General features: G+C 41.1%; 1 protein-coding gene across 1 annotated transcript in view; it reads left to right on the top strand.

The window, feature by feature from the left end:
- BRSK2 (BR serine/threonine kinase 2) overlaps positions 1-22,124 on the top strand; it is a 334,509-nt gene that overhangs the window by 255,632 nt on the left and 56,753 nt on the right. Inside the window, 6 exon segments of the mRNA XM_075712067.1 lie at positions 3,032-3,065; positions 3,891-3,959; positions 6,898-7,044; positions 15,679-15,710; positions 21,104-21,268; positions 21,983-22,080. Coding sequence (XP_075568182.1) covers positions 3,032-3,065; positions 3,891-3,959; positions 6,898-7,044; positions 15,679-15,710; positions 21,104-21,268; positions 21,983-22,080 — 545 coding nt within the window.

Below are 22,124 nucleotides of genomic sequence, written 5' to 3'. Positions count from 1 at the left end.
CTGGGCAGTTGCAGTGCAGCTGTTGAATGATCGAATCAATCCAACTTGTTCAAAGGATTTGATAGCATTTTCTCCATCCATTCTCCTAGATGTTAGCAAAATTTCAGTGGTGCCTTGTAAGACACCTAGCAGATTCCACTGCAATCCAGCTGACCTCAGGAAGGTAAATGCTTTAAGTGCATTTGCTAGTGGGACACATAAATAGGTACGTACCTATCTTGGGTTCTTCACAAAACTTACATTCTTCTTTTCAAGGATGTTAGCACTGGAAGCTGTCAGGGTGGTTGCGTTGCTCAGCATCCACAATTAAGAGTTCTGAAATCTTTGTTGGAGTCATCGTATACAAATAAAAACTCAGAAGCACTCTGCAAATTGAGTTACAGACTCTTCCAGTGCACCCCAGATGGCACCCAAATTGTGCTGAAGGATACTGCTGAACTGTACAGGATACTGTGAAGGATTTGAGAGGTCCGGTTTAAGTGTCTAGCTCAGGCACAGACACCACCTGTAGTAGCCATTTAATGTACTGTGTGTCTTTGTAACTCACCTTCTGTAGGAAAGGTAATGGTAGCATCATACCTGACAGAAGCTAAAATGCATGCAAGACTGAGAAACTCAGACATGCTAAGTGACAGGAGTTCAACAGTTACCTAGATTGTGTCTTCACTCCTTTGTTGCCCCCGATATGTTTTCCAGTAAACCTACTGTGACTCAGTTATATAGAACATGTTAGGATTGGTCTTTTTATTCTGAGGTGACTAAATTGAGTGAATGTCCATGATCTGATGTAATTTCTATACTCTTTTTGCTACCATAGTTTTTTCCAAATTATAGTTGCATTACTACCTTCCCTACAGCTCCCATACTGCCCTCTTTCACTGTTCTGTCTAGCACTAGTGACACTTGGCTGTGCTTGTCCAGTCCTGGGTTGCAGTCCCACTTCTGGTGCTGCTCCTTAATTCTGATTTGTGTGTACCTTAAGGATGGCCTGTACACTGTACACAATTTTTACGATACGAAAAAAACACTACACCACTAGTCAAGCATTCTCACAAGAATAGCTTGTCTTCTAAAAGCTTGTAAAATCATGCATTATTCCAGTGGCATGACTGTTTCTTGGTTAAGGCTTTGGGGTATTAAAAAGAACAGGTGTAGGGTAGCTGTTGGATTGCTATAAAGAAGCAAATTCACAGGGAGCAATATACGTTGGAGGATTGGGAACACATTCATAACATTAAGCAATTCAGTGTCTCACTCTGGCCTCACTTTCTCTCCAGCAGTGGCCAGCAATATGCTGAAAGTCCCCCCAGATCACTCCCACTTAATCAAGAAGCAACAATTTTATTAGCATTACTGACTGCTTTAGCTTTATTTCATTATTGCTACCATCACACTCTTTGTTACTATAGCAGCTTTTGTCCTAAAAGGTTAAAGTGTCACACAAATCCCAGTGAATTCAGTCATACAAACTTTTGTGAGGTATGAAAGCTGTGGTGGCATTGCTCCTGTTTTAGTCAGAAGAGTAGACTCATGGTGAGGTTCTGGTCACCTTTTTCAAACTGGCTGGCTACAGCTCTTAAAGACATTAAGTAACCTTGTCCATGTCCATATGGCTGCCGGTGACAGAGCTGCCAAGAGAGTCCAGGTAGTCTGTCCTACCCACTAGGCACAAGTCCATTCTTTTTGGTCTCCCACGGGCCAACTCTGGCCAGCTGTCTGAGGGAAGGCTTTGGTTTTCATTATCTGTTTTGACTCTCAAATTGAGGTTTTTAAAATCCAGTCTAAATTAAGACACCTGAGATCACCTCTGAGCAGATAGACCTGGTTAGAATACCTGTGATAACCTCTTAAATGGGGGGGTGGGGCAGTATTAAATACTGTACTAAACTTCTGAATTCCACCTTTCCTAAAATTTGTGAGGGATCAATTGCCTTTCTCTCTCCTCGCTTAAGCATTGCTGTCAAGGTAGCTGCAGTCCCAAGTGTACCCTGAGTTTATTATCATGGTCTGCCAAAAGCTGTGATACCAAATCAGGGCAGTCCATGCCCAAGGGATGATATTTTGCCATAAGATAAGTGCAGTGTGTATGGAAATTCAGTTAATGGTCTGTCTCACTGGGCATTAATACAGCATTGTAGCAAAAGCTAACCTCAGTGTGCTTCTGTTTTGCTCATTACTTTGTGAGACAGGTATTGCCCAGCCATGATTGCGTTTGTCACAGGAAACAAATGCACAAATGAAGACAGGCTCAGGGACTGCTGGGAGGTGTCAGTATAAACAATAGCATGATTTGCACACAGGTCTCAGACAGTTTGCATCCCTTCTACTTGTCAAGTTACTTTAATGAAGGCTATAAAATAAATAGCTGTGGCTATAATCTTTAGGAATTAAAATTATTACCTGGCAAGTTGAAGTAATTAACTATTCTCAGCCAGGAATCAAACCAGAGATATATGGGTAGAAGGATGTGAAAAGAATATATTAACTCCCTAGGTAACAGTACTACTGTCCATCCTTCTTAGTTTCTTAAAAGAAAAAAATTGCATGTTAAAATCATGTATCAGCAGCTTTTATGACCGCTGGAGTAATTGAGAGCAATCTTAGCAGAAGAGATGCAAGACATGGTTTAGGGATGCGTGTGTTTGGTCTGAAAATATTGTTCTGGTTTTTTTCTTATAAAAGGCTATCCAGCATGAGCCTCCCTTCTAATTAGATACAAAGCCAATTTAAAGGGTGCGCCTAGAGGGCTGGAATTCTATATAGTTGCAGAACAAGCCTAGTCTTCTCTTCCTTCCTCACTTTTAAGAAATTCATATTAGGGCCATAGAATTTTGAATTATGCTAGTTCTTGACCATTTTCTGAGTTTCTTAGAAATGTGTTGTCATTGAGGTAAGGAAAAAAGTGCTGGTTTTGCACACTTGCATTCTGTATAAGAGAGTCAATCGTGATTCTGCTAAACAAAATGGAAATGCATGTAATCCATAAATACCAGGCTGTTACATGCTCATTTGACTGTATTTTGTGTTTCAGATCACCACATTATGCTTGCCCTGAAGTCATCCGGGTAAGTTGGTTAACATTAGTATGTATAAATATACTTTTCAAAGTGTCACTCGTTGCAAGTATGCAGATAGACCCCTTGTACAGGAAATCTGTCCGAGGCAGACAGCATTGGAAAGGACACAAGGAACGTAACTACGGTTTTGTTTGTTTGGCTCAGCCCTGAATCAAGCCACATTGACTGTATAAGGGAAATGACCGTATGTTATTCTCACAGTACCCTTCGTGCCATGTGATCAGACAGAAATACAGTAGCCTCATTTAACTTGGTCTTTCCACCCAGGGGATGCAGTCCCCTACACTTTCCTGTCTCTGATGTAGCTGTCATTTCAGTAGAAGAACTGAAAATAAGTATCCAAGATTTCAGTGGCCAAGATTCCCCTCTTTTAAAGCTTATCTTTAATATAAAGCCAAGCAGGAAGCATATAGAAGAGACTGTCCAGGCAATACTATGAGTTCACAAATGATGTGACTGGTAACAAGCTCCGGAAGAACCAGGGAAGAGAAAATCACCTTCCTGACATCCTTAATGCACCTCTGACACTGTTTAAGTGCCAGGTCTAATCACTTGTGAGTTGTCAACCATTCCTGCCCTGCTCCCCACTTCTGAGCCTGTTCTTACAGATCCCAGATAAGACTGTAAACTGATGTTCATAAAAATTCAATTAATGGGCTGTGTCATGGCCTCCTACGTGGGAAGGCCACCTTGGGAGGCAGGTGGCTGAATTGAAATGTGGGGTTTCCCATTCTCCCCTCTCTTGTTCTTCAAGGATAATTAATTCATTTACTAGTGAGCAGTCCTTTGAACCTCTGTGTCATTGCTGCGCAGGGAGAAAAATATGATGGAAGGAAAGCAGACGTCTGGAGCTGCGGAGTCATTTTATTTGCGTTGCTAGTGGTGAGTCATCTTCCTTGCGCTATCCTTTAAAAAGAAAAGAAAAATACGAAAATGCCTCTGTATCTAATGGCGATTCTATTGACATCATGTACAGATGGGTTTTTTTAGTTCCCCTATTTTTGTATCTCTCAGTTACATCCTTTCCTCTTATTTCTACATCAGTCCCAAAGGAAAAGCATGAGGAATATTTCACTGCTTCTTTGAAATGCTGCTACCCTGCACAGGACAGCATAGACAAGCATCGAAAACTTGTCTCCGTAAATTTTTTTGCTGTGTTGTGGTATTGCAGCACATTTTTTGACTGGAAAGGATGTGCAGGGTTACAACTCCAGGATACAGAGAGTGTCAAATAAATTGTCCTTCACAGGATCAAAATATGGTTGGTTTTGGGAAGTGTTTGTTTTTTCTGCAGTATGTATATATGTGTTTCAGTAGGTATGTGCATACTATATATTAACTGCAGTGTTTTATCAAGAGAAGATTTGAGTGCAACAATTTTTTTTCATGCCAGTATTGAGCTACATGTTAATTTGGTACATTTGGGAATATAAAACTGAGCCAGTAGTACAAAGTTTAAATTAGTTTCCATCTGGCTCAGTAATACTTTCTTTAGTATTCAAAATGTGGTATCTTGTAACTTACCCTTCTTCCGATCAAAGTTTCAATTCTCTGTTGAATTTATTCTCATTTGCAGTGGTAATGTAATACTCCTAAACATACAATTGGATGTCCAGCTGAAGGCAGATAGGCTTGGCATTTGTTATCAATTTCCATAGTATAATGTAGGAAAATATAGTTTATGTTCATATAAGCATATACCATGTGCATATTGAATACTGTATATGGGAATAGAATTTATGTGCATGTTAAGTTTGTATCTATAATAGTTCAGATGATCACCTACAATTATAAAAATAACAAGCCTGAAGTCAAATTTTGATGTCCTTGTACATTTATTAGCAAACCTTATTACTTCACTTAAATGCTTAATTTTGACAAAAGCATTTGTACAGTGTATAATCAGAGTTAGATTCTGCACATTATTTTATTTAAAATACTTGAAAATTTTAAAGGATTTTTGTTTCAAAAAATGTGCTGATAATTTTTTAATGGCCTGAATCAAAATACCTTGAAGTAATCTCAGTATGATGCTTTAATTCACCTTAACCAATCTTACTCTTTTTTTCTTTTTAGTCATTACAATTCACTAACATTTTTGAAGTTTTAGATTTTTTTATCTTGATGTTGCAAGGGATTAATTTTAACTATCTCGCTGGATAGCACCTGGTCATCTATTGCTCCTGGGCAGCTGTTTTCATGGCTGATAAAATAGAACTGTATAATGAGCTTTTAATATAACTTCTTGCACTTTTAAGAATAGAAGAGAGAATGTGTCAAGATGGTTAGGATTTGTAGGAGTGGGCTTTTCATTTTCAGGGCAATTCTCTGTCAAGATTTGGTGTCTCTCTGTTGCTGCATCTTCATCTGTTCCTACATATATACATGAGCCTGCAAAACGATTGAAATAAGTCTATTAATGATGGAGAGTGCAGACCTCTCCAGTTAATTATGTTAGGACAAACCCTACAAAAAGTCTCAAGCTATAACAGCAGGTGGTAGTAATAAAAGAGCTGTAGTTGTTACCTTCAGGAAATGCCACAAAGCAGCCTTGCTGACTTCATCGTGCCTTAAATTGCATTAGCCAAAGTACTGAACTATCAGAATTGATTTTCCTTAAGTCTGGAACGGTTAGGAAAAAAGTAGGTAACTCAGGAGATTGGTTACAAAAGACAGCGAGGCTCTATCTTTAAGGCTGCTTAAATGAACAAACAACAGTCAGTAGTGCCCAGTAGCAGTTGCCATCAGGTGGGCTTTCTGAGGCTTCTGTAAATGGAGCTGTTGGTCTCTCTAAACCATAGACGCAGGATTGCTTATACAGATGCACTACTCACTGTAGTAAGAGCAGTGCCAGAATTGACAACTTAAAGCTTCATTATCACAGCAGCTGACAGCTTGCAGCTTCCCACAAACCATCCTGGAAATCAAGGAGGCTCGGCACCTACTAGAATTAGACAGTGAAAGAAGGAAGTGAGAATATCTAAGAAGGTGCAGACTTGCTATAAAAGGGTATCAGCTTCAGTCAGTGGAGTTATCCTAAAGATTTCAACTTCTTTTTTTCCTTTTTGTCCTTGCAGCAAGGATAGGTCTTTTGCTGCTTTTTGTGGCAAGCTGATGATCTATTCAAAACATAATTTCAGCTAAAAAAACCTCAAGCCATTCATGTAAGTGAGCTACAGTAGGGAAGCAATAGGAACTGATGACCTGACCACAGCATGGGAACTGGATGGAGTGTATTAAACAGGTAGAATGTCTGCTGCTTCCAAAGGCTAATGTTGGTTAGGGTTTCTTTCAGCTGTGTCATTTCACTGCTCTATCAGAAAGAGGATGTTCTTTACTGAAAGTCTCTCAAATGCTGTTCACCTCCTTTTCAATGTCTGCAATAAATGTGTCTCAGGAAGATTAAAAATAAGGAGACGATAAACATTGCTGCTGTGAAAGTATGCCCGGGAGAAATACCAGCAGATCAAAAGCTTGAGCTGAATTCAAGTGAATCCATGCATCTTTGGTAAATTTGCCTGGAAAGGCAATTTCATATTTTGTATTATTTTTTATACTGGTAGTCATTTTCTAATTAAAGGTCTAATAACAAAACTCTGTCCTCAGTTTTGTTTCCTATGTTGGAAAAAATAGAGCAGCACTAAGAAATTATTTATTTTCAATGGATAAAAAGGTTTTTTCACTTAATATAATAACTCATTATGAGCTGACTTCCTCTTTTCCATTCTCTCACAATGTTTATCCTGGCTTTTCTCGTTTTGCCCTCTCCAATCCCCTTTCACTCGTCTCTCCCATCCACCACTCTGTCACATCCCTGCAGGGTGCCCTGCCTTTCGATGACGACAACTTGCGGCAACTGTTGGAGAAGGTGAAACGTGGAGTGTTCCACATGCCACATTTTATCCCCCCAGACTGTCAAAACCTTTTGCGGGGGATGATTGAAGTGGATGCCTCGAAACGTCTGACGGTAAGAAGGCATTTGCTGCGAGTTGTGTGAGCAAGGCTTCATTTGTCACCTTGTTGCAGTTACGGTTGAATAGCTAAGGTAACTTGTTGATTTGCTGCCACTCCTGTGTGTTTCCTCCTGAGCAAAGAATGAGTGGAGTTGGTGGAGTCCTTGGGAAGAAGTTAGTTACCTTCCCTTTTGAATCATGAGGGCAGATTACCTTTGCGTCTCTTCTCCAGCCTCATAATTCTCCTTCATCTGTAACCGTAGGCATTTGGAAGAAATCCCTCATAATGTCATCACAGTGCTACTGACCCAGTAGCACATTTTGGAGTCCACCTGAGTTGTCTGTCTCTCTCAGCTGGTACAGCAGTTTGTCAGGGATATGATATAACTGTTTGAAGGTCAAAAATGTTAGGACTGTGTGGTGGGTTGACCCTGGCTGGATGCCAAGTGCCCACCAAAGTTGCTCTATCACGTCCCTTCTCAACTGGACAGGGAAGAGAAAATATAACAAAAAGCTCGTGGGTCGAGATAAGGACAGGGAGATCACTCAGCAATTACCGTCACAAGCAAAACAGACTCGACTTGGGGAAAATCAGTTTCATTTATTGCCAATCAAAACTCAGTAGGGTAATGAGAAATAAAACCAAATCTTAAAACACGTTCCCCCCATCCCTCCCTTCCCTTCTTGGGCTCAACTTCACTCCCGATTTTCTCTACCTCCTCCCCGCAAGTGGCGCAGGGGGATTGGGGAATGTGGGTTGCGGTCAGTTCATCACATGTCGTCTCTGCCACTCCTTCCTCCTCAGGGGAGGACTCCTCACACTCTTCCCCTGCTCCAGCCTGGGGTCCCTCCCACAGGAGACAGTCCTTCATGAACTTCTCCAACATGGGTCCTTCCCACAGGCTACACAAACAGTTCTTCACAAACTGCTCCAGCGTGCGTCCCTTCCATGGGGTGCAGTCCTTCAGAAGCAGACTGCTCCAGCATGGGTCCCCCATGGGGTCACAAGCTCCGCCAGCAAACCTGCTCCAGCATGGGCTCCTCTCTCTCCATGGGTCCACAGGTCCTACCAAGAGCCTGCTCCAGCACAGGCTTCCCACGGGGTCACAGCCTCCTCTGGGCACATCCACCTGCTCTCGTGTGGGGTCCTCCATGGGCTGCAGGTGGATATCTGCTCCACCATTAACCTCCATGGGCTGCAGGGGCACAGCCTGCCTCACCATGGTCTTCACCATGGGCTGCAGGGGAATCTCTGCTCTGGTGCCTGGAGCACCTCCTCTCCCTCCTTCTTCACTGACCTTGGTGTCTGCAGAGTTGTTCCTTTCACATATTCTCACTCCAGCAGCAGTTTGTGTCCTGGTGGGTTTGGGGTTTTTTTTTTCCACTTTCTTAAATATGTTATCACAGAGGCGCTACCACTGTTGCTGATTGGCTTGGCCTTGGCCAGCAGCAGGTCCATCTTGTAGCCAGCTGGCATTGGCTCTATGGGATATGGGGGAAGCTTCTAGCAGCTTCTCACAGAAGCCACCCCTGTAGCCCCCCACTACCAAAACCTTGCCACACAAACCCAATACAGACTGTTATTTGAAGCTTTGCTGTTAAACAGGGTATGCTTTTCTTACATTTCTGACAAAAGTGATGGCTTCTCACTTCGTGCCATGCAACCTGCATTGTATTCTGTCCTGCATATGTTCTGTATTATCCTCTACCAGCCTTCAGAGCAAGTGTCTTCTAGTCTGCTCTTTCATCTTGTGCCTTCTGGTCCTGAGCACAATTAGGCCCACAGTGTTGAGCTCCTAGCATTCAGCACTGAGTCTTTGCTTCTAGGATACATCCCATCACAACAGAGACCCTGCAAGGGTGAGCACTGTGTAGTGATTGTATCCTTCATTAACACTGTGTTAATATTTTGGGGAATTAAAAAAAATTAGCAAATAAAATCATTTTGGAATGCAAGATTGCCTGCTTGTCAGTGGAGGCTTCTGCCTGTATGGGTACATTGCCCTTGTAAATCCTATTGTCAGGCTCTGATGATGATTTTATACAGATTTACTAAGCTCACAGATTCTGAGTGGGAGTATCTATAAAGAAATGTAAATTTAAAACTCCTCCTGGTTCTTCAGTCTGCTAAAATATTTATAAATAAACTCTCAGATCAGTGCTTGGCCTCTCTGCTGAGATTGCTAACAGCAGCATCACTCTGCACCAGCTGTGATGGTGCTTTGGGGATGCAGACACCTGTCTGCTAATAAGTGAACTGAAACTCCCTTCACAACTCTCTTTACAGTATTACCTGACAGCTGCAGCTGGGTTTTGCTTTCATTCATTACAAAACCAGGTCATGCTCTATTTGGTGACGTAGGTGAAAAGTTCTTCATGCTATTACTAGTATCCCTACTTCTGCAAACCCAGTAGCCATCACATTTGCGGTACGTAAGTAGCACTGATTGGAAGAAAAAAATAACAAAAATATTAGGCACTTTAAAAGGCCTTTTTTAAACAGATTTTTAAAGAAATAATATTTTTCCAAGTATTTTCATGGACAGAACACTGCAGAGTTTAGGGCTGTACCCTGAGACATGAGACAGCTGTTCTTCACAACCAAGAAAGTCACCAAGTCCCTCTCTAGCTTATTTTCTTTTCCGTAATGTAAACATAACAGTTTTTCTGTTGTGTTTTTTTTCTCTCAAAGATCTTAGTGTCGATGGTTTGAGTATGCCAGAGAGCAGATCATCAGATGTTAGATCTTCTTCAAATTGTTCCATAGAGCGTAGTCCCTAAATGTTTTGAATTGAGCAATACAGCAGAGAATGTACATGCATAAGAGAGAAAACAGTTAAGGTAAATCAAGGTCCCAGAGTGACACACACACCCCCCCTCCCCTTTTCTTGGTCAAAATGAAGCTCATATTTCCTTAGGGAGGAAAAAAAAAACCTAGATCGGATAGTTATTGATAGGCCCTAACCAGTGAATTGTGAGTAAGAATTTGAAATAAAATGTATTCAAGAGCTGAGAGGTGGGAGGAAAAAAGGATAGCTCTTTGTTATTAGCTGCAATCTTATTTTCATTATTTTAAGGTATCTCAGTTTGCTGTCCCTGCTGCTGTCACACTTCCCTTTCTATGCTGTTAGCGTGCCGGTTGCTTAGATTGCCAGGCAAAAGGGAGCTCTTTGTTTACCACACAGGAGCTGGGAATATATAGTTCATTTTGAGGAGAGATCTGAATTCTGCTTTAGCTGTGTCCTGTGAAAAAGGGTATAAATATGGGTTTATTTGGAAGCTTCTATTCCTAGAAAATATCCCACTTGAATCAATTTGATATTTACACAAAGATCTGAGTGAAGTTGTGGCTTGGGTACAATCAGTACAGATATAGCTGTTACCATTACTGATCATTTGCTCAATATCTCACTGGTGAATTCAGCAGAAAAACATAATGACATGTAAGGTCACTAGAATTTTTTTCTTTCATTTTTCCCTTCCCCTCTCTGCTTCATTCCTTTTTTTTGATTTGTATCTCTTTTCATCTAACTGCATTTCCCTCCATGCAGTAATTGCCATTTCACAGCACACCCACACCTTCCCCAGTCCATCTGTTTAAATGATCAACAAAAACAGAACTAGCATTCACGTTTAACTGTCATCATTCGGCTTCAGTGTTAGAGCTTGAGAGGATTAATGGAGAGGAGGGTACTCAGAATTATTGTTGCTGGCCCTTTCCTGCCTTAAGAAATAGGCATTACCTTTCTTTGTATATGATTCGTTTATGGAAAGAAGACTTTATTATGTCTTAGTGGAATATTGTTCATGCTCACCATATATTACATAGCCTCGAATATGGTTAGCGGGATGTCCTTGACCACTCTCCTTTACTGGGACTGTTTTACTAAACATGCTTTGAAATAAAAATATCCATGTTTTCCTTTCAGTAGACTGCAGAAGTTGATCCCAGCTACTCATGATATTTCTAAATCATGATATTTCTGACCACCCGTGTTCGGGAAAGACAAAATCAAACAAAGAATGAGTACAAAGGTGGTCAGCATTTGAGAGAGCCTGTCTGAATAGCACAGCCTAAAAGAGCTCCACTTAGTCTACACAGAGTCTAAGAGTCTAAGTCTACTAGTTGTCTGCATATTCATTAGATGTAATTACCAGGGAGAGAAGGATTATTTAAACTAGAGGAAGATACTGGCACAAAAACAAATGTATCTCAAATGGCCTTGCATGAAAGTAGGCTACAAACTAGAAGAAGCATTTTAGCCATATTAGTGGGGTTCTGGGACAGCTTTCTAATAGGAGTAGTGTCAGGAGGGAAAAGTGAACTAGTTTTAAGTTTGAGAAGGTTTGTGGAAGAGAATGAGTGCTCTTGGTGCCTTCAGTACTGCAGGATGAGGTTTCTTTTAGTTATGTGCTCTTTGGAAAGTGGATGGTTTTTGCCTTGGAGGTTTCAAATGATTCAGCATCTTTACAGCTGAGAATTACAGCTCCTGTAGTGGAATCCTTTTGCATTCTCAGCTGATATTTTCTTCTACAGAAACACAAAAGCAAAGGGGGGAGACAAAGGAGCTTTTTAACCACTTTCCTTTTAAAGTTGAATGAGCATTATTGAAACTTTGTCTCTAGAGCAAGGTGGATCAGAGCAGATATTGCAGAATAAGCTATTCTGATAAAGCTGTTATTGTTCTGGTGTTGACATTTTATTCTGGAGTAGAATGACTTGTCTTCCGTGTTGGGTGTCCATGTAGTTTGAAATACCTGTCCCTGAATATTATCCAACTTAAATTACACACATTTTCAGAATCTCCTCTCTGCTCTCCATTTGATTTTGTTTTTCTTGGGTCTAATGTATGCTAATGATGGACCACAGCATCTAAAGAATATGAAAAAAAATGAACAATTTTTTGTTCCTTCTGATTCCTGATTCCTTCTTCATTTTTGTAGGTCTTATGGTAAGGTGCCTATCACATCATTTAAATTATCTCATTTCACCACCTGTAGAATGGAAATGATTGTCCAGTTGACATATTTAGGCTGTAAGCTTTTGGCTGCCAAGGGCCTGTTCATGCACCATGCATGTAGTACAGTGATACCTTGCCCTTGTCAAGGTCTCGGGAGGCTGCTATAGTACGACTGCTACTACTGACACAGATAATGGTTTTACTAGTGCTGTTTACACTGCCAGCTTGAATCCTTTGGTCAGGAAAAGCCTCTGTCTTGACATTATACAGTAGCTTTAAATCTCAGACTAGAGGATCTTCTGAATGAAGAAAATTAATCTGAGGTGTGGGTCGATTTAGTGCACAGATGGGTTTGAGACTGTTCCCTTTCTGGACAGGGAAGTTTGAAATTTGGCATGAGTTCAAACCCAGAAGCCCTCATCCATATCCACAGACTTCGAGAAAGTTTTTCGTCAGGTCAGAACTTTTTAGCTTGGCAACCGCTCTGCTGAGATCAGTGCCGAGGATGTAGACAGCGCTGTCTTGTTTCCCATCTGCCTGTCTGTCTCCATCTGTTGTTCCCTGCCTTAGAATTCAGACGTAAGCTCCTTGGGGGAGGAGACCTCTTTTTCTGATGAGCTTATACAGCTCTGTTTCACAATGGGTCTCTTATCTGTGAGTGGGGCTCATAGATGCTACTTCAGTATACAAGTTTAATATATATATACATAAAACCATGATAATGGAATTCCCCCTCTCCTTCCATTACAGCATTTTAGCTTGCAGAAGTCTTTCATCTGACTGTGCATGTGCAATGGATCTGAGCATGTTTTGTTGTTTCAGAGATGGCATCATGAGACAATTGCCTGCGGTGGCTAGGAGATATTAGGAAGCAGCAATTTTACAACTTCCATAAAATGGCATTAGATTTGGCAAACTCATGTGCAAACAGCAAGAAGAACCCTCTGGGAAGGGTTGTTAAATGCTTCCGTCACTTAAATGCATTTAAACATTGTGTTTAAATGAAGGCAGGAGGAGTGAGATTAGCTCCCACTGTGTATCTCCCTCTCCTGCATTGCATAGTAAAAAGCATACAGACTTCTCCTTGTCAAAACCAATCGCCCTCCCGTAACCCTCCTGTCACTTTAATGCAGATGAAAAGCAACAAAGCATTAATTAATTACCTTTAAAAAAGCAGTGAAGATGTTGGCAGTAGCAAGCACACTTGTAATAACATTTCAATGCAATTACATTTGAATCAGAATAGAAATTGGTTTTGTAGAATAGTTTTCATATCTGGGATATCCCAGCGTACTTCACAGCAATGGTTTTGATGTGGATTGAATGGCAGATGTGTAGGTAAACAGCAGCCATGAGAGCTCTCATACACCTTTGAATGTATATCAAGGTGCTACAGGGCTTCTTTCTCAGAAAAATGCTATGTGTTCATTAGCTTGAAGGAGATTGATCAGCAGGGATGGACAGAAGGGATTTCTCTTTGACATCTTCTCTGAAAGAGCCCAGAGGTTCTGTGACTAAGACATGAACTGATGACCCTCCTTTCTTCCCCCTCTCTGACTCAGAAAATGAAGTGCTGTTGTCTGCTTTGCCATAGCATTTCTGCATATCACAGGCACAAAAGAACAATGTGACCCATGGAAACAGGAAACGCAGCAGGAGAAGCAAGCACAAAAGAGGCTTGGACATCGCTTAGCTGTATCATCTGCATCTTGTCTGAAATCATTAATGTCTCTAACCGTCCACGTGGTGTATATGAAATAACGAGTAGGTATGCATCTCATAGGGTGGTTTTACCAAGCAAAGGAGGTACAGTACTATGGACCTGATAAATAACTATGCTAAAATCCTGTCCCATGGAAACTGTACAAAATAGACTCTTCTTATGTTCTGTGTTGTACCTCAGCTTGCAAAGTACCAGGAGAAAGAGGGCTGTGTCTCCAGGCTGCTAGGAGAACACCTATAATGTGTATCTTATCTCCTTGAATTAAGCTGGTCAGGGGAGACGGCAGTGTGTCAGGAATGCTCCACCTTTCTCTTAATAGTGCAGGGATGAAAGGACTACCTAGTGCAAGGGGAATTCTGATGAAGGGGAATTATTGTGGCAGAGCTGACACCACAGCTGGAAGCTGTGCAAGTCTGCCCAGGCCCATAGATGTCTGTGCTGGGGAGCACTGGTGCTCCCATCACCTGGGCTGGTTAGAAGACAGCTAGATATGCAAGTACCAACTGCACCTCTGATTGCAGTGTTGATACAGTCTTGGTTTTAAAGGAACCTGTTTGTCTCTCATACTGATTCCTCCAGCCTCCTGTCATGCTTTCCTAAGCTTCATTCCCTTGTTTCTTTGTTTTCAGGAAAAGACCTGTCTCAGTTATCTTATATAGAGCTGACCTCAGATCTTCCTGGTTTCCCAGGCATGGAGCTGTTGTTCCATAGCACAGAGGTCTCTGATTCCTTGCTCTCTGTGGCAAACACCTACGTTCTGTCTCTGAGAATTTCTTGTTTGTCCATTCCTCTTTTTTTCTCTCTGATTCTTATTATTCTGGAGTTTAAGTGGAAAGTAGCAAGAGCAGGACAGCTGTCTCCGTTCTTCCTGACCAGTTTAATGGGTCTGTGATTTCATCTTGTAGCTGTTAGCACTTGAGTTTCCTTCCAGCTCTCCCCTGCCTCTCACCTGTGTGTTGCACAAACGCAAGCCTGTGTGCAGTGAGTGTGTATATTGTTCTGCACATGCAAAGGTTCTTCATAATGAGGAATATGAGAAATATTGTCCACATAAGGAATAATCCCTGGGCACATATGAAAATTTCTTTTCTACTGTGGTGATGCTTAAAAAAAAAATATTAGAAAGGTTCTGCTGTAAGTATGTCATATGAACAGTTCATTCTCTCTACTGTTAAGAGTTTCTCTTGGAAAAAGGGTGCTAATTTCTTTCCTCCATGCTTGTGGAAAACATGGTCATCATGTGACATTTGCTGGGATCTACCTTCCATAGGTGGACAAGGCCACTGTTCAGCTTTGATCAGTCCTTCATTACATTAGTAAAATGCTCATGTGTGAAACAGGAAAGAGGGAAGTACAAGAAATTTGCAGCCTGGTGCTCAGGTGCTGGAACAGTAAATGGTATTTTTCTGACATAGAACCTTATTCTACTTGGTCTTTAGATTTTATTGATAAATGTGAAGCCAGTCAAGAACGGGTCCTGGAAGAAGGTCATATCACACATGGACAATTTATTTTGTTTATTCACATTATCTGTTTGAATCTGTTTCCTTCTCTCTCTCTCTTTTTTCCCAAAACAAAACTAGAAATGAACTTCCAATGTAGAGAATCAGCTATTATGCACATACAGAAGGGAGCAGTTTGTTAGCTTCAGTTAGGTGATAGAGGGGAAGGGCTTAGGAAGGGAAAAATTTAAATTGCCAAAACACTTGCCTGTGAAGCCTTGTACTTGACAAATTTTCGTGGGATTTGCTCCTGACTGATTCCTTATGTCCGGAATTATAGTCTCATTTCCAGTGGGGTGGGTGAGGATGAGCATGCTCTTTATTCAGTGTGAAGTTCCTGTTGTTTGCACAGGTCCAGCTCTGGAATGTTGGACTTACCTGATAAGCCTTGAATAGGGATGTCTCATGGAGTTACCTTTTCTGTTTTACAGCACTAATTCCTTGTTTTCTTTTCCTTTACAGCTAGAACATATTCAGAAACACATATGGTATATGTAAGTAACAATCTTAATTCACTTTTGCATGCATTCATTATTGATTCTGTTACGGGACCTGATATTCTAGCAATCTCTGAAGAGAGAGACTGGAGTTTGAAAGCAGCTTTCACACAGGTGGAGAAAGGGGCAAAGGACAGAAAAGCATCTAATGGTTCTTTTTTTTTTTTTTTCCCTTTTCTACTCACATAATTTCATCTATATATATGTCAAACCAGGAACTTTTATACAGTGGCTAACAATTCTTTGAAATTCTTTGCTATCCAAGTGCTACACACAATCCCTTGTAATACCTTCTTGACGAGAAAGCTTTCATATGTTCCTTCTTGGCATCTTGGCTTTTCTCTGAAGTAGAAACAAAAATGATGATATTGATAAGTAAGCACCTGTGAACAAGAGCTTTTCTGTCTTATAATCCCTACTGCTTCTTCTTTGCAGCAAGCTAAGAGGCTGCTTCTGACCTTGTAACCTGTTGATGTGAGAGTAGTTCTGTGACTTGATTAAAAGCAGCAGTCTTGACAGTAAAACAGGAGGTCTGTGAGAAAAGTAAGCGCCTGTCTAGTGGTTTGGGTATAAGGAAGATTGATGGCTTTTAAAAGTGACCTTGCACTTTGTGTAGCCTTAATAGTATTTCAAGAAACCTAAGTAAATAACTTTTTTTTTTTGATACTGATGATAACCTAATCAAACTAAGGAGAATACTTCACATATTAAACAAGGAAATGATTCTTTGATACATGCTTCTGGGGGTCAGCATACCTACAGGTTCCCCAGGTGGGTAATAAGGAAAGTCCTGCCTTCATAATCCTATCATTGCTCTTGGGAAATACTTGAGGATGATATGAACTGATACTTAAGCCTGTCACCAAGAGAAAAAAAAACCCTTTGATTTGTTTTGTTTTCTCTAATTCTATCTTATGGGCAATGTTCACTTCTGGATTTATGTGACTTCGATAGGACCTGAGGGCATTCAACGGTTTGTTGAATAACATAGTTTTTTCTTAGTTCACCTGAAACGGTGGCAGCACTCTGCCCATGGCTTTTTCGTGCTCTCTACAGTTACCAGTTGACATGGCACCTTTTTAAACCAAAGGACTGGACTGTTGTTTGCTGCAAGTATTTTTTTTTTAAACTCATGAATAAATATAGGAGAAATGGAGGGGGGAATCTCTAACTGTAATCGCTAAAATACCCCTCCTATAATGTCTTACTAGCAATTCCAGGAGTAAATGCTGTTTACATCAGACTGGATAGCTGTCCCCCTCTGTTTCTTCATGGAGAGAAATCAGCTAACTTTCTCTGTGCTTTGATCAGAACTGGAATAGGAAATAAAATGAAAAGTCATTGATCACTTACATTATTATTCTAACCCTCCTCAAGATTTTTGCCTGGAAGTTTTCACCTGTCGGAGGACTGTTGTCCCAGGCTCACATGCAGAATTAGGCAGGTGTTATTTCATGACTTTATTCTAGGTTTAGGATTTGAAGATTTGTTTCTTTGCAGACATAAGCATTTGAACATTTTCATGTACTTCTCAATGAAGGTCAGACTCTCTGATGATTGACACAGGAAACAGATTTTTACCCCAATGGAAATGGCATCTGAGGCTGTTTTCAGAAGTAGAAACTGAGTTTTGCAAAAGCTAGTCTCCCCTAGACTCCCAGTGTAGTCAATGCAGAGAGAGAAGGGCTCTTCCAGAACTCCGCTCAGATTGCCTAAAACGAAGTTTCTGCTCAAAACAGCTTTTTTAATGAGTCTCTTTCTCATTTTCTCTATACTGGCCATGGATTGACCTAAGGACGTTAACCTCCTTTGGCTAAATTTAGTCTGTGAATAACCCTGCCAAATTCAAAACTCAACTACTTTCATCTAGTAATGTTTCACAGCCTCTTTGCATTCATTTTGCCTAGAAATGTTGATGCTGACAGAGAAGGAGGGGTTATAAGTGTTTTACTCTGCAGCTGTTTTGCTCACATCTTTCATTTTTATTTTATTTCACGTAACACTACTATTCTCTGTAAAATCTTCATTCTTTGTCATATGTAGGTTACTGACCTGAAAGTTATACTCGGAACATATAAGCGATTTCACTTAATTCTTCACAGAAATACTAAGGCTACTGTAAAACTGAAGAAAAGATTTAACTGCAGACTAGGCAGACAGAGAAAGAGGTCTTGAAAGTTGAAATCGTGATTCACAAGCCTAAAAAAAGGAAAAGAGAAACCAAAGAGAAACCTTTCATCACCAACCTCCAGTTCTTCTTGCTCTCCCACCCAAATTAATTTAGTGAGGTTTTTTAAGCCTTTTTAATTGAAATAATTTATTTTTACCTCAAGCACAGGTTATCATAAATCAGCAAATAAACAGCAGTTATTTTCACATTTTTTTAATAAAGCAAGAGGGCAAATAAAATTAGATATTATGGTAAATACATACTCCTGTAACACTGAGTTATTGCCCTAATTGTGAAGGTACCAAATTTACTAAAATCAGAAAAAGAGTAACTGTACTGGTTCTGCTTTACTTTCCACTGATGCAAATGAACGTCTCGGTGAGATTCACCAGGGAATTGCATGGAGACTGAAAAAGACCGCCCTGGTCTGGAATCACAGCCATTGTATGCACCGATCCTCACAAAAGAGAATGGGTTTTAAAGCAGCAATTACATTCATGTGAGCCTTTAGAAAATATACGTGATTTGCAGTATTCATCATGTGACATTGTTTGATGTCTGTGTGGGCTGAAATGCAACAAATTTGTCACTCTCTCCTAGACTGAGAATGGAACAGGCAATACAGTCATGCCAACCACAGCCCAGACCCAGTGATTTTCATTTCCTGAAGCACTGAATTGTGTTGCCAAATGACGAAGAGCCTCTTTGCAGATTTTGCTTGTACCTGATGAGGAGGTGTGAAAATTCCTGAGTATGTCTGAGGCTGACCAGGTGCAGGGCATAAGGAAAAGCCACTTTTCAGTGCAGAGAAGATGGCAAGCTGTGCTCTCTAGAAATGGCTCCCACACTGACTGATATAAAAGAAGCTTACAGGTGATACTCTGCTATAGACTAAGGCAACTAGTAGGAAACCCAGATTTTCTGGAAATTTTCGAAAACAATAATTCTTCTTAATGTCTTTAAATTGCCTTAGGAACATCTGCTTGTAACACAATGAATGATTAATTAAGTCAATACTTTTTGAAAGTGAACTCCAGATCATTAAAATCCAGAAACACTCGGTTGCTGTTCAAAGGTCCATCCTGCAAGAATTTATCTTAATGACAAGGTCATCACTGGCTTTAATAGTGCAAGGTTATGATCTAGTCATTGCTTATTACTCGCTGAGGGCTAGATCCTGATCCTAAGAGGTAGGAGTAGCTACCTCTTAAAGACAACGCACTCAAGGAATAAGATATTTCTTTAGTTGAGCAAGGGTTTTTGAATCTAGCCCTTAGATTCAGGACCATGGTGTCATTGCAGAAGACATAGGCACTTCTGCAAGACTCCATGGAGGCATTGGAAGCTGTGTTTTACTGGTTTGACACACAAGAATGAATCTCGAGGAGCACATTCTGTCTCTGTCCTGTATATTCTGCTCCCAGTCCCATAAACTGAATAAAACTGAGCAGGGTGTGTGTGAGTGCTCAGTGTAAGAGAAGTGGGATCTGACCCATGTTGTCATGACCCATGCAACACACACCAGAGTCCGACTCCATGACATGTATCCAGGAAGGGCTGAGCACATTTTCACTGCTTCAAGAGAAGATAAAGAGGAGTCTTTCTACAGGTGATGTCCCACAAACATGGTTAACAGAGCAGATGCCTCACAACTGCATTTCAACTTGCTTAAAAACTAAATTGCAAGTAGCACCCAGCAATCTCCTGTGATTAAGGTGTAGCATGTAACTGTCCTGTCCTAGCATCAGAGCCCTGGCTGCAATGACTTTGTATTGCCTTCTTACAGTGGAGGAGATAATCTGCATTGGCTATCTTTTTGGTACACTGGCTGAGACCTTGAGCTCATGTGTATGATCCTACCAGAGCTGCTTTCTAACCTACCCAAGAAAAATTAGGTGCATTTGAATTGGAGATCCTTTTTCTGTGTAGATACTTGGATAGCTCACATCTGAGCCCAGAGCATTTTAAGCTGTGTAAGTTCACAAGTTGTGTTCACCTTATTTCTGCCAGCATCAAAAGGAAGAATCTCTTGCCCAAACACAGCCCCATAAACAGCAAACGCTGACATCTGATGCAGTTGAAATATTTCCGATTCCTGTTGCCCACCCTGGGAGCCTCGACCCAACAGTCACACATTTACATCTCATAAAGGAAAGGGAGGACCTCACCCACAGAATAGGAAACCCTCAACATCGCACAAAGCAACCATTGAGAAGTAGCAAAGATTCAGAGAAGACAGATTCTCCAACCAAGATGCCACCACTGCCAAACCCACCTCTTTGGGTGGATAGACTTTACATAAATTGCTCGCTGCCTACCTAAACAAAATCAAAGGATATTCAGGGTGCCTGCCATATATATCAAGTTGGTTATAGATACCCTGACACCTTGACCTGTTCCTTACAGTCAGGGCCTTTAATTGCAGTAAATAACCAATATTTCCTGAGTCTAGTGAATGGAATGAAATAATTATGCAGGAAGCCTGTGTTAGCTACTTTTAAAAGAGTAATATGCTCTACCGCTAATGGTGCATTCCTAGGTCTGCCACTGACCTCGAGCATCACACTTGGGCCACAATTTTCAAATTTGCATGTCTGAAGAGAAGCAGAGATTGGCGTATTTGGGCATGTAAATAAACAGCCTGGTTTCCCCAAAAACCCTTTAAAGTGTGTCAACTGGGGACTTGAATACTGAGGTCTTTTAATCACATTGGAAACTTTAAAGAAAGAATCTGCTGCAATGCTGGTTGTAGTCAGAATAGATGAAAAACAGTGATGGTTTGTTCGCTCTTCTTTGAAAGAGAATCATTCAGCTTGCACTTTTCAGCCTGATAGCCTGAGGTCTGACCTGCTGATGAGACAGCATCTCTAAAACCGTGTAGTGTTTTATAAATGTTTGGCATTAGGACGCTGAACAGCTGCTTAAATTATGAGGGCACTGGTAAGTGAAGTTCCTACTGCCTTCCTGACTGAACGCAGGCATTTCTCATTAAAGACCCAAATCCGCAAGGTGCTGGTCACTCTTAGCCTTCACGGCGGTTTCTTCTGAAAAGAGTATGTCTGGTTGTGAGCTCTGGTCTCTCAGTGAGTATTTACCAAGCTATTTCCATCTGTTGCTGCAGGTTGTGTTTCAGAGTATGGGTTCATTTGTGACTCATGTTTCTTTTCTCTCCTCCTTTCCCTGCCCCCTTTCTCTCTCCCTCCTCTTCTTTCCTCTGCAGAGGGGGTAAGAACGAGCCAGAACCAGAGCAACCAATCCCTCGAAAGGTGCAGATTCGTTCTCTCCCTTCCTTGGAGGATATTGATCCAGATGTGTTAGATAGCATGCACTCGTTAGGCTGCTTCCGTGACCGAAACAAACTCTTACAGGACTTGTTGTCGGAAGAGTAAGCATTTGCTCAGTCTTAATATCAGTTGGGTGTCCACGGGCTGGGATGCTTATAAACCTGGGGAGAGGTAGAGATCACTTTAACATGTATCTTGCTGTGAGCAACCAGCACCCTCTGGCTGCTCATTTGCCAGTGAGGTGTGGGAGCAAGCACTGAGCCTTTCTTGCACCATGTGTCAGAAGCTCACAGTGTGACCAGCAACAGAGGCATGGTGCTGTCTCTTCCCTTGCTGCCAGGCAAAGTCACTTCCTGAAAAGATGGGCCATGCGGTCCAAATGGGGAGGTATCATTGCTCTTATTTGTGTTGGATATGCCTTTGTTGGCAGAATTGTATTTATTTCAAGCTTATGCCTGAGAGCTGCTGTATTTCCTGAGGTGTTAAGAGAGGCACGTAGTGGAAAGAGCACTTAGAGGCTCAGGAGACCTGTCTTGCTGCCACTCTTGGTTTGGACTTCCTGTGGACATGTTACCTCGTCTGTCCTGTGCCTCTATTCTGTGTGTGTAACATGGGAATCATACTTCCTTTTCTCACTAGCTGCTTGTTGGAGACAGCAAGATTCTCAAAAGCTTTGTGGGTTGCGTGTCTAGCTGGCAGGTACATGACCATTTCCAGCTTATTTAGAATAACTGTAACTGTTTGATGAGAAGGGTTTATCTACATGTTGATGTTTTTTTCTTTTCAAATTTAAAGATTTTTCTTCTTTTTTTCAGAGAAAACCAAGAGAAAATGATTTATTTTCTTCTGCTTGACCGGAAGGAGAGGTATCCTAGTCATGAAGATGAGGATCTTCCCCCTAGAAATGAAATAGGTACTACAGATATGACCTCTGGCACCATGAACCCATCTCAACTA

The sequence above is a fragment of the Pelecanus crispus genome, chromosome 6 (genome assembly GCF_030463565.1).
Source record: "Pelecanus crispus isolate bPelCri1 chromosome 6, bPelCri1.pri, whole genome shotgun sequence".
NCBI lineage: Eukaryota > Metazoa > Chordata > Aves > Pelecaniformes > Pelecanidae > Pelecanus > Pelecanus crispus.
The sequence above is the reverse complement of the archived record's forward strand: the minus strand, read 5'-3'. Positions and strand labels throughout refer to the sequence as shown.